This window comes from Sus scrofa, chromosome 1, assembly GCF_054392235.1.
Source record: "Sus scrofa isolate SSC_HxYL_T2T_F1_AM1 chromosome 1, Sscrofa_HxYL_maternal_Yorkshire_Landrace_v2.0, whole genome shotgun sequence".
NCBI classification, from domain to species: Eukaryota; Metazoa; Chordata; class Mammalia; order Artiodactyla; family Suidae; genus Sus; species Sus scrofa.
In genome coordinates this window covers 288,875,567-288,891,485 of record NC_139383.1, presented here as the reverse complement: position 1 = coordinate 288,891,485, position 15,919 = coordinate 288,875,567, and the positions used below count along the sequence as shown (strand labels likewise).

General features: G+C 65.5%; 2 protein-coding genes across 35 annotated transcripts; one reads left to right on the top strand and one right to left on the bottom strand.

The window, feature by feature from the left end:
* The first annotated feature begins 1,949 nt into the window (after positions 1-1,949).
* Positions 1,950-5,669, top strand: EDF1 (endothelial differentiation related factor 1). Its single transcript, XM_003480635.5, has 5 exons — positions 1,950-2,166; positions 3,859-3,910; positions 4,266-4,426; positions 4,624-4,717; positions 5,211-5,669. Exons 1-5 carry the CDS (start codon positions 2,089-2,091, stop codon positions 5,270-5,272), a joined length of 447 nt encoding a protein of 148 aa, XP_003480683.3. The 5' UTR covers positions 1,950-2,088; the 3' UTR covers positions 5,273-5,669.
* A 582-nt stretch (positions 5,670-6,251) lies between these two features.
* Positions 6,252-15,001, bottom strand: MAMDC4 (MAM domain containing 4). 34 transcript variants are annotated; one of them, XR_014822207.1, is made up of 29 exons: positions 14,865-15,000; positions 14,115-14,222; positions 13,868-14,041; positions 13,663-13,788; positions 13,354-13,484; positions 13,189-13,273; positions 12,907-13,032; positions 12,577-12,714; positions 12,395-12,483; positions 12,137-12,310; positions 11,803-11,887; positions 11,563-11,727; positions 11,049-11,177; positions 10,763-10,894; positions 10,544-10,668; positions 10,332-10,443; positions 10,085-10,178; positions 9,779-9,913; positions 9,532-9,668; positions 9,243-9,462; positions 9,024-9,161; positions 8,805-8,923; positions 8,627-8,717; positions 8,333-8,479; positions 8,064-8,198; positions 7,836-7,963; positions 7,625-7,733; positions 6,991-7,169; positions 6,252-6,868 (listed from the first exon to the last, which is right to left on the bottom strand). XR_014822207.1 is itself a non-coding variant. In NM_001445405.1 (29 exons), exons 1-29 carry the CDS (start codon positions 14,908-14,910, stop codon positions 6,827-6,829), a joined length of 3,642 nt encoding a protein of 1,213 aa, NP_001432334.1. In that variant the 5' UTR covers positions 14,911-15,001; the 3' UTR covers positions 6,252-6,826. The 34 variants fall into 34 exon arrangements, 14 of the variants coding, with proteins under 14 accessions (NP_001432334.1, XP_084842017.1, XP_084841954.1 ...); NM_001445405.1 differs by having other exon boundaries at positions 10,062-10,178; positions 14,865-15,001; XM_084985891.1 differs by having other exon boundaries at positions 10,062-10,178; positions 14,115-14,219.
* Positions 15,002-15,919: the final 918 nt, after the last annotated feature.

Sequence of the window (15,919 nt, the reverse complement as noted above, 5' to 3'; positions counted from 1 at the left end):
ACCTGGGGCAGGTGAATCTTCTACAGCTGCCAATTACCCACCTGCACTGCGCCCGGAGCTGGAAATACGTGGAAGCGAAAAAAAAATAAGGTTTGCCGTGTGAAGAAGGGAATCTGCGCAAAACTGTAAGCAGAACTCAGTCCTCCTGACACGGGGCTGGAATGCGCGGGTTTAATTCCTGAAACCTCGCTAAAGCTGGAGTCAGGCCAGGCCTGGAGTGGACGCCCGCACGCCCCCCGCACATGTCGGTTACCGCACTTGTCGGTTACCCTGACCGGGAAGAGGTCCCCACCCACAGCCTGGGCAGGAAGGCGCCTCGACTTTCCTCCGCAGAAAGAAGGAAACTTCCCTCCGCCCCAGGACACCCCAGCCAACCAGAGACTGCAGCCTCAGCCAATGGGAAGCCTCCGGGCTTTGGACCGCCCCCCCCCCCAGCTCCTCAAATGGGCTTTTTGGTTATCGCAGCCCCGCCCACATCTCCTTTTCACTATAAAAGCAGGTTTTCCCCTCCTCCTGATTCTCCGAATTTGGCGTTTGTCTCTCGCAGGGTTGGGGGTGCAGTTCTTCTGCTATTTCCAAAGAGCGTTTGCTGGTAAATAACTGGCTATCATTTATTAAAGTGGACACATTTTTCAAAATTCTTGTCTTGTGGAGCAGAAACCTGTAGGAAAGCTGCAAAGAGTGCGTCTCTGCGAAGCCGCAAGTATTAGCCACACCGATGTCTGCAGTAACAATCAGATGCAAATCTGTTCAAACATGTTAGAGGTATGACTGAATTCTCTTTCCGCTCTTTCCATAAAACAATTCTGCGAAGTCTCATTGAATGTGGCATTCAATGAGAATACAGCCAGAAATGTAAGCAAAAGCAGTAGAGATGCATTCATTAATTCATACAAACATTATTTTTTCTGAATTTTGTGATGCTTGTGGCATTCGTCAGTCTTAAAATTTATAACTATCGGCTTATTTTCTCATGCAGAGTTTATCATAAAATAAATAAATATTACAAAATTATTGTAAAACAATGTATATATTACATTGTGTACATTATATTACATTACTGTAAAGTTATGTGTACATATTTTCAGAATATACATGTTATACGAAAATATTGTTTTTTGTAGTCAATTTGTTTTTATAATTTCGCACATTTCCTTGGAAATTATATATGCCTTAGACCCCACCAAGCCTACATCCACCCCAGCCCCCATCTTTGTGTCATGGGAGCACAACTCTAGATAAGTAGAACTTGGAATTGCGTTCAGGGTGATCAAAAACAAAGAAAAGAAAGAAATGAAATTGAAACTAACTTCAACCACCAAAAAATCGATGAGGCTACCTTTCCCTGGCATCCAGTTTGCGCACCCACCTTGCAGCCAGGCCGTGGCTGGTGGACCCGGATCCCCAAAGATGAGACCAAGAAACCAGATGTAGGCTCCAGTCTCCCTCCCCCTACTTGCGCCCCCTCTTCTCCCTGGGTCCCCTCTTCTTCTCGCCCCGGCGCACGGCACCCCCATTCGCGTTTCCCCTCGCAGGACCCCACCCCACGTCCTGCACCCATACCCATTCCGGGGGCCTCGCTGTGCTGCCTTCCCCAGCCGGGGTTCCCACCCCCTCACCCCAGGTCCTCTGGCTCTCCCTAGCGCCCCCGCTCCCCCCAATCGATCCTCGGCGCTCCAAAGCGCCCTTTCAGCATCCCCAGGGCCCCTTGTTCCCCCGGCGTCCCCTGTCCCCCACCGCCTCTCCAGCGCTCCCGAACGCCTCTCAGCTCCCCCAGCGACCCGCCCCCGCTTCAGCGCCCCCCAGCGGCCACGCGCTCCAGCCCTGACGTCGCGCACTCGCTCCCCCGGCGCTGTCTCAGACGAGCCCGGCGCCGATTGGCCCCGAGACGCGGGAAGTGCCCGCCTCCAGTACCCTCCTCCAATGGGAGGAGGGGGCGGACCCGCGCCGGGCGCCGGAAGCGGCCGTTCGACGAAGGGACGTCGCGTCGCAGGGTCTAGAGCAGCTGCTGCGGAGCCGCCGGACGGACCGCCTGCACCCGCCTGCCCCTCCTGCCCCTCCTGCCCCGTCTGCCTCGTCTGCCCCGCCATGGCTGAGAGTGACTGGGACACGGTGACGGTGCTGCGCAAAAAGGGCCCCACAGCCGCCCAGGCCAAGTCCAAGCAGGTGCGGACGCAACGCGGGCCTCGGGACTCAGGAACGGCCGGGCGGGGCGGCCGCAGGGGCGGGGAGTGGGGACAGAGGTGGGGGGCCGGGGGCGGGGACCCGGCGGGGGCCCGGGACGGGTGGGAAGCGGGAGATCGGGCGAGGTGTGTGTCGAAGGGTCGGGGCGTTTTCGCGCCGATGATTAAGGTCTGCGGGCGAGGCCCTGTATCTCTTGGTGAGGACAGGGCATGGAGTGGAGGAGGCGTGGGGCGAGGTTGGCAGGGAGGACCTGGAGCGGAGATGGGGGACGAGGCACGGGTAAGTGGCAGTTCCCAGGAAGGGATGGGACAGGCAGAGGCGGCCCGCACCCCCTGCCCCAGAATCTCCTTCCCCCCTCTACGGGCTGCCTGGTGCTTAGCCCGTCAGATGCTGCCTGAGGCACATTGCTGACTGAAGGGAGTCCCTGGCCCCAGGCCGAGGTGACCTAGAAACCCAGCACACAGGGAGACCCTGCGTCCCCATCTTGCAGGGGTAGCCAGCGTGCCCTGAGAGGTACTTGAGGCAGAAGGTTCCCAGCCTGGCTAATCCATCCAAGGTTCACCTGTGAGTTGATGTAAGGCGGGGAGGGCGGTTCGGCCTCCACCCCTGCTTGTTGATACTCTCAGGCCACCCTGGGCAGGCCTGAGACATGCAGTATCAGGCCTGGCCCGGTACTGACTTCGGCCCTGGTGAACGGCATTCACTGACCTGACCTGGACTCGTTAGTCAGTCTAAGTCAAGTTCAGTCTTTTTTTTTTTTTTTTTTTTCTTTCTTCAAAGGCAGCTTTGGGAGTTCCCATCATGGGCCAGTGGTTAACGAATCCAACTAGGAACCATGAGGTTGCGGGTTCGATCCCTGGCCTTGCTCAGTGGGTTAAGGATCTGGCGTTGCCGTGAGCTGTGGTGTAGGTCGCAGACGCAGCTTGGAGCCCGCGTTGCTGTGTCTCTGGTGTAGGCTGGTGGCTGCAGCTCCGATTCGACCCCTAGCCTGGAACCTCCATATGCCGCAGGTGCGGCCCTAGAAAAGACAAAAAAATAAAAATAAATAAAATTTGATTTAAAAAAGCAGCTTTGAACAGGTCTAGAAAGCGTTTGAACATAACACACCTAGGCTGTTCCTCAGGCATGTCTGAGTTGTCAGAAGCTTCAAGAGATATGTTGTATTAACAGCAGGCAAGCCTAGACCCAGGGGTATCACTGCCTTTGGTGATGTTTAGGGCAGGGACTGCAGGCATGGTGCTATGGGTTCTCTCAGGAGCCAGATTGACTTGGCATTTCTTTCTGCTTTTGCCAGCAGGTCTGGTAGAGAAGCGAATCTATTTCGAGTGTGGGTTTCTGAAAGGAAGCTATTGGCTTGCCTTTCTTCACTGCAGAGACACGAGCTCTGTCTCTTTTCCTGAGCAGGAGTTGCTGAGAGTCGCCTGGCTGTTTGGTTGTAGAGGGATTTGTATAACCAGCTTTGGTTTAAGCCCAGCGTTGCTTGTCAGCCTTGAAAAAGCACTGGATACTGGGCCAGCAGCACAGCGCTTTGGGCATGAGCTCCCGGCCCTGCTGCCTGGGCTAGAAAAGCACCAGGCGTTGGCAGTGTGCCTACTGGCTGACGAGGCCTAAACTGGTGTTTGCCAGATACCGCCAAAGCTAACTTTGACCAAAAGACATTTCTTCATTTTCTAGGCCATCTTAGCAGCTCAGAGGCGAGGAGAAGATGTGGAGACTTCCAAGAAATGTAGGTACTTGTGTTTCCACTACCAAAACCAGGGTGTGCTGTTGGGGTTCAGGTCCGCAGTGGGTGCCTGGGGCCCCGGGGCTGTCAGGATGGCCTCTGGCAGCCGAGGCTGCTGCAGAGCTCAGAGGGTCTGGGATCTTGTCAGAGCAGCTGAGGTCGGCAGAGGTCGGGAGGGATTGTCCCGCACGCTTCTCACAGCTGCGAAAGCCTCGGGGCTCCGTGCTCTTCGGCCCGTGGGCCGCCACTACTCTGGGTGGCCTGGCTTATCAGTCACTCTGGGCACAGGGCACCTCTTGGGCTTGGTCCTTGGGCTTGTTGCCAACCCTCCCCTCTGCCCTGCTTCCCACCGGTCCAGGGGCCGCCGGCCAGAACAAACAGCACTCAATCACCAAGAACACAGCCAAGCTGGACCGGGAGACGGAGGAGCTGCACCACGACCGGGTCACCCTCGAGGTGGGCAAGGTGATCCAGCAGGGCCGCCAGAGCAAGGGGCTGACACAGAAGGACCTGGCGACGGTGAGTGAGCCTGGCGGGGTGGGAGTGGCAGCTCTGCTCGCCTGGTGACCCAGGGTCATCGTTCGCCCCGGCCCTGGGGCTGCCATCCGCCCAGGCCACACGCTGCCCCACAGGCGGGCCTGAGGTGTCTCCCCCAGAGGGGCTCCAGCCTCAGCCTTTCCTTCTTGAACCGACTGCAAAATACACGCTCTCTCTAGAAAATCAACGAAAAGCCGCAGGTCATCGCGGACTATGAGAGTGGCCGGGCCATACCCAACAACCAGGTGCTGGGCAAAATTGAGAGAGCCATCGGTGAGTGTCCTGCGCCCTCCTGGTCAGGCGGGGGCGCTGCCCCTCCGCGGTAGGGGTGGGGTCGGGGAGGGCGGGCACGGGAAGGGCTCCGAGGCCCCAGAGAAAATGCCCAGAGCGAGGAGTGTCTGGCTCCTCCTCTGGCACCTCCTGCCACTGTGCTGTGGGCCCGCGCGCCCCCTGCAACGCTCTCGTCCCAGCATCGGGCACGTTCCGCGCCCACGTGAGCCCCCCCGCCCCCCCAGGGGTGTCCACGTGGCTCTGAGTGAGGAGGCCCGGTTCTGGGAAGGAACGTCCTCCAAGGTGGGTAGGCACATGCTCCTGAAAGCGAGCCCTGAGAGCTAGGGATGTGTCCCCCCCAGCCCCGGAGGCCGGCAGCTGGTGCTCAGGGGTCAGGGAGGGTGCCCGCTGCCACCTTCGGGGCAGCGGGTGGGGACGCCGTGGAGCCGCCTTGTCCTTGAAGCTGCAGAGATCAGTGGGCCGCCGGCTCTTTCAGGCCTCAAGCTCCGGGGGAGGGACATCGGGAAGCCCATTGAGAAGGGGCCCAGGGCAAAATGAACACAAAGCCTCGAAATCAGTGCGTTCCGGCTGAGCTCACCTGGCTGGTTGCCCTCGACCACCTGCGGCAGCGCGTTCTCATCACGCGGCCGAGCGGACCCGGCGGCAGCCCTGCCCAGACCCCTCCACCCACGCCTGCTGTCAGACTAACAAACAGAACCTTGCAAAGTGTCCGCCACTCCTCGTCCCCCTCCACCCCCCCGTCCCCGTCCCCGTCCCCGTCCCGTCCCTCCAGGGGGCGCAGAGCGCTGCCTTCCTCTCCCCTGGCTCTGCCCAGTCGCCGCTGTGGCTCCCGAGGGGACCACCTCCCGCGGGTGGGTGGCCGGACCGTGGGGAGAGGAGCTGCGCCTGCGCCCGGCTCGCGGCGACGGCAATAAACGTGTGTTGCCCTCCCTGCCGGCCGAGTGGTGGCGCCTGTCTGTATGCCTGCAGCGCCCCTCGCTCTGGCCCACAATGTGGCCACGGGGGAGCCCGAGGGGCCGTGGGGGGGGGTCCCTGTGTTCCTCCATGCCGGCTGGGACAGTTGGGGGACGTCCGTCCGCCACTTGGCACCAGAGCCCAGTGTGGGCACCCCCCAGCCCCAGCACAGAGGCCCTGGTCCCATCCTTCCCTGCAGAGCCCAGGGGGTGGGGGTGGGGGTGGCAAGCCGGAGCCCCCTGGGTTGGTGAGGGATACCTGGCCATACAGGTGTGCCCCGTCCCCCTCCCAGGACAGCCAGGGCGGCCTTCCAGACCCAGGTGGGTGGTGGCTCATTCTCCTGCGAGTCAGATCAGAGCCGGTGGCCTTCCTGTTCAGGAAGAGTCCGTTTGACTGGATACCCTGGACACACCTCCAGGGGGTCAGCTCGTCCTTAGGCCCTGTGAGGCCCGGGAGGCAGGGACCTCTGCTTTGCCTCCCAGTGACCTGTTGCAGGGGCAGCACAGGGACACTCCGTGGTCTCTGTCTGGAGACACCACTCTGGGGACTGCTGAGACGCTGATTGGGACACGTCACACAGCGACCTTTATTTGGGACACTGGACAGAGGAGCCTTACTGTGGCGAGGAGACAGAGCGGGCCCTTATCTGGCACCATGCACACATCAGGGCACCCCCACCAGCCCAGCTCCAGGCCACCTCGGGCCTGTGTCTGCTCCCGTCTGTCGCCTGTACCTGTGGGGGTTTCTGTCTGGCTTTATCTGGATGCAGAATCCCCCAGATGGGCCCGGGGTCAGCGTCCCACCTGGCTGGGCTGGGGCTTCTCGGGGTGCCCCACCTCTGCCTCCCGGTGCCTTTAGGCCCTGGTCCTGTCTCTTGTGGTCTGCTTGTTTCCTGTCACCTGAGTCACACACACGTGGGAGGTACCCCCAAGCATGACTCTCAGGCAGGTGGGGGGGTCTGGGGACGCAGGGAGCAGGACGCGCAGACTTCGACCTCAGTGGCCGGGGTGTCTCTGTGAGCTAGGGCTATTGTTGGGGTGACGACCACACCCAGGCGTGAGGGTGCAGGTAGTGCTGGGCTAGGGTCCTGGGGAGGGATGGGGACTTCTGGAGCAGCTGGCGTCTTCTCTGGATTGTCTACTGCTCGGTGGTGACTGACGCTGGCAGGGTGATGCCATCCTGGGAGGAGGGAGAGGAGCTTCACGAGCCCTGGGCGCTCGTAGCCCGGGGGGCAGGGGGTCCTGCTCTCGCAGGAGGGCCCAGTGGCTTGGCTCCCATCCAGCGCCCCCCAGAGCTCCTACCGCGTTGAAAAGAATGTTGTCGAAGCCAGGGGCCGGGGCCTCCGACTCGCCCCCGGAGGGGCAGCCCGCCCGCTTCCGCAGCCAGCGTCGCCCTACAAGTCCGAGCAGCACCAGCACCGCGAGGAGGAGGAGGGCACTACCAACCATGGCTGGCACCGATGTGGCCACTGCCCTGTCCCCTGTGGGCCACAGGGCATGTGACCCGGAAGCCAAGCCCTCCCTGTTGGCCCCGTCCCTGGCTGTCCCCATGGCCCCAGAGAGCTTCTGGGTTCACCCCTTGAAGAAAGGGCTGCCCCAGGCTAAGGTCGGTCCACAGACCTGTGGGGTCACGGCACCCGGCTGGACCCTGCCTGGCAGGAGGCAGCAGTGACCAGAGTAATTCAGGAAGAGGCTGCTGTGGTTCTGGCCTGACAGGCATCCCCTCAGAGGGCTGGCCGCACCCCGGTGCAGGAGCACAAAGTGCAGAGGCCGGGGTGGGGGCACCCCATGCCTGGGCACCAGGGACCGCCCAGCTCTGGGTGGGGCACAGCAGGCAAGGGGGGTGTGGAGCAGGGCTGCTGGCAGCCACGAGGGCCGTGAGCCACAGATGGAGGCCCAGACACAGGGCGGGCCGGCTGATCTGGGCAGGGCTTACCCTGGCTGGGTGCAGGCTGCTGGCAATGCTGCCCGGCCAGATACTCAACGTCGTCTAGGGCAATGGGCCCCAGGGCCGGCTGGCCACCCAGAGTGGCTTCAAACACGATCTGACCGGGAGGGAGCAGAGGCTGTGTGGCCCCCGGGGAGGCGGGGGGAGGACAGCCCCCCGAGCCCCCGGGGTCTCCTGGCTCTGGGCAGCCCGGCCTCACCTGGAACTCCTCAGCGCTGGCCACTTGCACCCGGCCTTCCAGCCACTGGTGCCGCAGGTGCCCGCCTGTGCCCCACACAGCCAGCTGGCCCTGCGCGCTGCTCAGGAGCACCCTCAGCTCGCCCTTGTCTGCGAGCAGGGGCCGGGGAGTGTCAGGGGCTCGACCCGCTCGGGGCGTGCCACCCTCGCCCTGCTCCTCCTGCCACCCAGGTACCCCAGCCCAACTCACAGAAGTGCTCGGGAAAGCCCATGTGGTACCAGAAGCGGAGGCAGGAGACCTCGGTGGCAGGCAGTGGCTGGCTGCGCAGCCAGGCCGCTCGGCCCCCCGGGCCCAGCACACCCGTTTCGAAGAGAGCAAAGTGGCCTGGAAACGAGAGGGTGGGGTGCCCAGCAGGCCCCCTGACCTTTGGCCTCTGACCCTGACAGCAGCCTGGGTGGGCTGGGCTGGGTGGCCAGGGTGGGGGGTGGCACCCGGGTCCCTTCCCGACTCAGACCCACCTTTCTCTGTGCCCAGGGTGTGGTCCACAGGGGGCTGGCGGTAGCGGGAGGGTGTGGCTCCGCTGCTCCAGTCCCAGCTGTACCCGCCCAGGCCAGGCCAGGGCAGATGATGCCAGCCACACAGACCGGCCTCGAAGTCACAGGAAGCTGCAAGGGATCTGGGCGGTAAGAGCGTCCCCACCTCCCTCCAGCCCTGGGATGCCACCCCTCCTGGGGCAGAGGGCAGGCCAGGCCTCTCTGGGTTGGCACGGAGCAGGGCCTGCCGGGTCCCGGGGCCAGGCCGCAGGTTCCCACCTGGCCGAGGGCAGGGCCCATCCTGGAGAAGCAGGTCATCCAGGGCAATGTAGGCGCGCTCCACGCCCGCGGCCACAGCCTCAAACACCACCTGGCAGGCACAGGGCAGGGTGGCCTTGTGCCTGGGTTGGACTAGACGGCCCTTGGGGGCAAGGAGGGCCCCTCCGACCTGACTCACCCTCCAGGCCCGCTCGGCCTGCACGTCCACGCTGCCCAGGCGCCAGGCGAACCCGCCGTGGGTGCTGATGCTGAGCACCTGCCGCCTCTTGGCCTCCTCCACGTGGACCCGCAGGGTGCCTGCCGCCCGCGCAGCCCCGTCAGCAGCGGCAGGGAGACTGCCCGCTCAGGGCTCTTGGGTGGGGGCTCCCAGGGGCCCCTGGTCCCAGCGGCCCCTCACCTGGGTTGCGCAGGCTCAGGTGGTACCAGAAGGTCAGGCAGGCAGGCTGGGCCAGGGGCCTGTGTGCCTCCGACGTCAGGGACGCCACGTGGCCGCGGGGCAGAGCCTGCGGGCTCATGTCCACCACCATGTAGTGCCCTGGGGGATGCCAGCGTCAGCCTGCCTCCCCCTCAGCTCACCACCCCAGCCCTCTGCCCACTGCTCGTCCGCTGCCAGCACCCTGAGCCGTCTCTGTGGTGTGGTCGGCGTGGGGACCCCAGGCGGCATGGCCTGTGGCGTTGGTCTGGCGTGTCCAGAGGCCCTGGCCTCCCGTGGAGAAGCCACAGGCCGAGTCCTCGAAGGAGCAGCGCTTGGGGGCCGAGCAAGGCCCAGGCCGCACAGCCACGTCGTCCAATGCCATGGTCCCGTGGTACCCGTCCCGGAGGCCCTCGAACAGCAGCTGGGGGGCAGAGGGGGTCAGCTGGCTGGGGCCTTCCCTGCCCACCACTGCCCGGGCACTGGACCTCACTTGGTACTTGGCGCTGGTGTCCTGCGGGTGGTGGAGGGTGGCCCAGGCCTCGTGCCAGCGGTTGCCGTGGGTGCCAGACCTCAACCACAGATGAGTGTCTGCCTCCCCTTCTCTCCTCATGGCCAGGCGCAGGGTCCCTAGAGGGAGGGGGTTGAGGCGACAAGACCCTAACTCCAGATTGCCCCTCACCCCTCCACAGCCCCCGAGGGACCAGGAGACCGAACTTGGATTCCCGTGGGGGTCTCACCGATCTGGGGCCCGTGGAGGTGGTACCAGAAGGAGAGGCACTCCTGAGGGGCTGTGGGTGCCTGGGGCTGGGTCAGCAGGTGGGCGCTGGGACCCTGGGCTGGGGGCTCCGTGGGGTCTAGGAGCATGAAGTAGCCTGCAGGGGGGATGTGGGGCTGAGCTGCAGAGACGCCAGGCTCCAGGAGAGGCTTGGTCCAGGGTGATAGCGCTCGCCTCTGCCCCCTGGGGTAGGGCGTCTCCTCTGAGTCTGAGCGCCGCCCCCAGGTCTGGGCGCACTGCCTTACCGCGGCCCGTGGTGTGGTCGAACCTGGGGCCTTGGCTCTCAACCCGGCGCCAATGGGCATCTGTGAGGTGGTCGGTGTGCCAGCTGCACGTGTCCCGCTCGAAGTTACAGGAGACCTCTGGGGGCGGGGCCATGGTGGGTCAGCAGCCCCCCAACCCCACACCCCTTCTGAGTCCCGAGAGGGTGGGAGAGACTTGCTCCTGGAGTGGGGACTCGCAGGGGTCCCTCCAGGACTGGGCGGGGGGGGGGGGCTGGGTGCTAAGGGAAGGACCTGCGTCTTTTTCGGTGGCCACCGTGGGGCTGCAGTCCTTGAGGGTCACGTGGTCCACTCCAGCGCCCTGCTGGCCAGGGCCGTCCAAGTCTACCAGCCCAACAAACTCCAGCTTCGCGGGGGGGGGGGGGGGGGGGGGGGGGGGGAGTGAGGAATGAGGCTGTTAGGCCAAGGCCAGCTCTGTGCCCCCCTCCCCAGGCTGCCCTCCTCACCCGGAAGGGCCGGTGGCGAGCCCCAAGAAGGATGGTGTCCATCTTCCAGCCCACAGGGCTGTGGACAGGGGCCTGCCACACCAGCTCACGCCGACTGCCCTCCACCACGACCAGCTCCAGAAAGCCTGTGAGGGGTGACCGTGGGCGGTCCCCGCCCCCCCCCACACACATACGGCCCCTGTCCAGGGCTTGCCAGAGGGCCCAGAGGGACAGCAGTACCTTGGGGCTGACTCTGAAAATAGTAGGCCAGGTGGAGTTCACAGCGCGGGCCTGAGGGGCCCAGGAGGGGTGTGAGAACCCGGGCCTCCTCTGTCAGCTGCCCCCAGGCCCTCTGCAGGGACAGGAAGTGTCCTGGGGAAGAGCCTCAACTCAGCTGATTCCTTCCAGGAGCCCCTCCCCGCAACTCAGACACCCTCCCAAGTGCAAAGAGGCAGAGCAGGCGCCGGTCTGGATGCAGACCCAAGGGGGCGGGAGGCTGCCCTGCGCTGGGGCCCTCGGGCCTCACCAGCAACATTCCCGGCAGCGTCCGCTCCGGGGATCCGGCTCGCCTGGGCCGAGACACGCATCCACTGCAGGCGCCCCACGCTGGCGTCCTCCCAACCCCCGGCCGAGGGGTCCTCAAAGTCCGTGGTGCCTGCAACAGCAGCCGGCGGGAATGGTCTCGGGCCCCCGCCCCCGCCCCCTCCGGCAGTGGGGAGGGTCTGGCGGGAGGGAGGCGTGGCTCCCCAGCCCCGCCCACTCCGGCAGCGGGGAGGGTCTGGAGGGAGGGAGGCGTGGCTACACAGCCCCGCCCCCTCCGGCAGTGGAGCAGGTCTGGAGGGAGGGAGGCGTGGCTCCCCAGCCCCGCCCACTCCGGCAGCGGGGAGGGTCGGGGGAGGGAGGCGTGGCTCAACAGCCCCGCTCCCTCCGGCAGTGGGGAGGACCTGGAGGGAGGGAGGCGTGGCTCCACAGCCCCGCCCACTCCGGCAGCGGGGAGGGTCGGGAGGGAGGGAGGCGTGGCTCCATAGCCCCGCCCCTACCGCACTCCTGCTCGTCCTCTCCCCCCAGGCACTGCTGCTGGAAGTCGCACAGCTGCTCCGGGGGGACGCACAGGTCCTCGCAAAAGAGATGTCCGGGCTCACAGAAATTCCGGGGCTGCAGGCTGAACGGCTGGGGCCAGGGACCTGGGGGCGGGCCAGACCCCTCTGTGGGGGCAGAGCTGGGGTCAGGCGGGCAGGGCTCGGCTTCGGCTGAGGAGGGGCGGTGCTCCGCAGGCTCACCTAGGGCTGGTTTGCAGTGGTCCGACAGGATGAGGTCGTCCAGGCCCACGACGCCCCCGGGCCCCGTCTGCGCGGCCAGGAGGATCTGCGGGCCCCCAGCACTCCTCTGTCATGCCCGCGGTCTGCTCCTTCGCGCCCTCTCCCCGCCCCCCCCGCCCCCCGGCAAGGAAGGGGTACTTGTCTCCCCTCCCGCGCCACCCCCAGCCCTTCAGGAGGGACCTTGGAAGGCGACCCCTCCCGGCCCTGGCCTGCACACTGGGACCCCCTGGGCTCCCTTCTCTGCTCTCTGAGGGCCCTGCATGCCCTCTCCCCCGACTGCCCCCACCAGCCTCACCCGAAAGGGGCGCCCGCTCTGGATGTCGACACGGTCTCGAACCCAGGCGGCCCCCAGCTCTCCGCGGCGCCCCCGCAGCAGGACGGGGGTCTGGGGGGCACCAGAGCTCCGAGCCTGCAGGAACACCTGGAGGCAGCCAGCCTCGGACCCATGCAGATAGTGATAGAAGACCAGCTGGGAGGGGACCAAGCACAGTCAAGAGAAACTCCAGGCCCAGGCACTCAGGGCAGGCACCCCACTATCGCCCCCTCGCCTCACCGAGCAGTTGTGGGGGGCAGAGGCCTGGAACTCGGGGCTAGAGAGGATGGCAGGGTCACTGGGCTCAGCCGTGGATACCAGGAAGGAGCCTGGGGAGAAGGCAGGCGTGGGCCGGGGTGGCCGGGTGGGTGCTGGGACCAAGTGTGGCCAGGACAGTGGTTGGGGTCCCCAATGGGCCTCACCCTGAGCGCTGTTCCGGCTGTGGTCCCCGCGCGGCCAGGCAGGGTGCTGGGGGCGGCCTGTGCTGTGGTTCCGGGCCCAGCCCTCCGAGTGGTTCCACAGGCCCAAGCCCATCTCAAAATCCGTGGCCAGGTGGTGGCCTGGGGCGGGGGGAAGCGGGGCTCTGGCTGCTGAGCGGCCTCCTCCCCGGGCCCCTGCCTCCCGGTCTGTGCTGAGGGCCCAGGTTACACAGCTCCAGCTCCAGATGGACACTAGCCACCTCACCCCGGAAGGACTGTGCCAAGGGCCACCCCCTCCCTTGAACCACACGCCGCCCCGCCAGCCTGGCTCACTGCAGGTGGGTGTGTCCTCATCCGAACGGTCCCCGCAGTTGTCCTCCCCGTCGCACAGCTGGTGGGGCTGCACGCAGGCCTTGTTCTGGCAATGGTGATGCCCCAGGGGACAGCGAGCCTGGGGGGCTAGGGCGGGGGAGGGTCAACCCATCAGAGGCCCCAAGGCCCCAGGGGGCAGCGCTAGTGGCGGAAAGGCTCAAGGCCTTCTGGGCCAGGACAAGCAGACGAGGAGCTCCTGCCCACCGCCCCCGTCCCCAGGTGTGGGTCCCGGTAGGGCCTTACTGGGCAGCCCACAGCGCCCGAAGGCCATGTCGTCCAAGGCCACAGCGCCCCTGTGGGTGGCATTTCGAGTGGCAGAGAAGGTCACCTGAAGAGAGTGAGGTCCCTGGAGACTCAGAGCTCAGACCTTCGCCGCTGCCCCGCCCCCCAGACCACCCCGCATCTCACCCTGAAGTCACCCCGGATGCGGCCAGTGGTCACCAGCAGCTCCTGCCAGCCTGGGCGCCAGGGCCCCGAGCTCTGCCACAGAGTCAGTGTCTCTGCACCGTGGGTCAGCTCCAGCCGCAGCTCTGCCACATCTGCAGTGGGGGTCCTGGAGCAGCTGAAGCCCCCGGGCGCCCCCCCCAGCCTGGTGGCAGTGGCCAGCCCAGGCCCCCTGCCCGCCCTGGGGCGCCCTCCCATCTCTGCAGCGGCTCCCCTTCCTCTCCTGGTCCCTCTGTCGGGACACCCAACCTGGGCGCAGTGTCCTGGACCCACCTCCAGAGGCCGCGTGGTACCAGAGCCTCAGCTCACAGGTGGGGGCTGCCTCATGCAGGACGGGGGACCGCAGGGCTGCGGTGGCCGCCTCTTTCCCGCGGTGTGTGCCAACAGCCGCATACCAGCCTGGCGGGGGCGGGAGATCAGGAGACCAGGCAGGAAGCAAAGCGGGGAGGGGTGGCATGGAGACCCGCCCAGGCCTCACCTAGGTCAGTGCCCAGAGTGTGGTCTGAGCGCGGCCCCGGACCCCCGGGCGCAGCCCCTGCCCGCTCTCGGAGCCAGCTGTATCCTGAAGTGCTGATGTCTCGCCAGCCACAGAAGTCCTGCTCGAAGTCGCAGGAGAAGGGGGTGCCGGGGGCGGGCGGGGCCCCGTGGTAACCTGGGAGGGTGGGTGGTCAGGCTGGGCGGCCGCCTGCCGGCCCCGCCTGCTCCCCGCCCGGGGCCTGGCTCACCACACTGGGCCTCGTCGGGACAGCCTCTGCAGTCACACACGAAGTTGCACACAGCCTCGCGGGGGGCCCTGCAGCGGTTGGGGACCCAGGCCCAGCCCAGGGACCCTGCTGCCAGCAGAGAGACAGCCAAGTGGCCCAGAGCAGGGAGAGCCCATGGTGCAGTTTGCCCAGGCCAGTTCCATGGCCCAGAAACTGCTCAGACTTGGGCGGCCTGGGACAACGGTCACCCTGCTTTGGGGTCCCGGCCAGAAGGTCGTTCAGGTCGCGGCCTGAGCCGGTGTCTGGGGGCCTGGAACCCACAGAGAACTGCCACCTGGGGGTTCCCGTCAGGGCCAAGCAGATCACGTCTGGCCCTGGAGAGGCCGGCTCAGTGTTAGGATGGGGGTGCACGGGCAAAAGCCCCTGATGGGGACGCTCCCTGGGGACGTGCAGGAGGCCAGCAAGGACCCCGAGGGGCTGCCAGAAGGGTGCCCTCCCCAGGGGACGCATGGATGGGCGGCCCAGCCCTCCCCTGCTCCACCCAGGTCAAGAGCAGAGGTTGAGCACCTGCCTTCAGGGCCCTCTCACCTGCAGCCTGGCTGGAGGCCATGGCCAGGCGGAGCAGGACACTTGCCTCCCCGCCGGGACAGTCCTCGGGACCCCGAGGGCTCGCCCTGTGTCCCCGCTGCAGCCCCGCACCCCTCCTTCCCCACAGGCCCAACACGGCAGCCCAGGGCATTCCTGCTTCAGGAGCCAGGCCCCATGACTCACCCAGGAGCAGGACCAGCGCGGGCAGGAGGTGGCCGGGCAGAGGCATGGCCAGGCCGGGGAGCGGTGTGTACACTGACCAGCCTGGTGGGGACTTTGCCTGGTTATCAGCTCAAGGCCCCACAGGCTGACTCTGCTCCAACTGGAGACAGGGCTCAGCCCCTTCTATACCCGTGGCCCCACGCCCGGCCCCACCCTGCACCGACGACCAGCCGGCTGGAAGAGCACTCGGGACAGGGGCCCCTGGCCCAGGGAGGCTCCCCCCTGCCTGGCTCCTTGAGGCCGAAGATCAGGCCCTGGCCACCCTTCCTGCCCGTGGAAGCCCCACCAAGTGGCATTGGCCTTGGCTGTTTCTCCTGGGGCCTCTGTCCCCACACCTGCTGGGAGCTGAACTCAGCCCAGCCCAGGCTGCCACCTGGAAGCCAGCTTGTGCAAACCCCACACCCGGCCCCTGGGGGAGGGGCAGCCCTAGCCACCAGGGACACTGTCCCCTCTGTACCATAGAGTGTGAGTTTTTCTTCACTTGTTCGCTTACAAACGAGGGCTGTTTATTCATCAGCAGGTGTCCCGAGCACAGTGGGGTGAGCGCTGCCAGGCTCAGGCTCCAGACGGACCTAGGGGCTCTGGGCTTGGAGGTGCCGACCCCAGTGGAGGATCTGGAGCAGGCTCACCTGCTGTTTGGCACTGCATGGCCTTGGTAGCTAGTCTCACCTGAGCCTCCGTTTCCTCATCTGTAAAGCCCAATCCCCTGCCCGGAGAGGCTACCAAGAGCGCCCTGGGAGGGCACAGAAGGCGGGCACAGAGGGGTCACAGCCTCAATGGGGCATGCCCACACTCCAGGTGATGAGCCACAGGGGCAGCTCTGCCCTCCCCTATGCCACCTGCACTGCCCAGAGCCCTGTGCCAGGAGGAGGCGGGGGTTCCTGGGAGAGGGGCCCCAGCTCCAAGTCTGAAACCTTCCCTGCTCTCCGGGTGGGAGCCTGTCTGTGGCTGCGGGGCAGGGGCGGTGGGACCCGATCTGGGAATCACTCGTGACCTCAGCTGGCAGCCGGGATGGG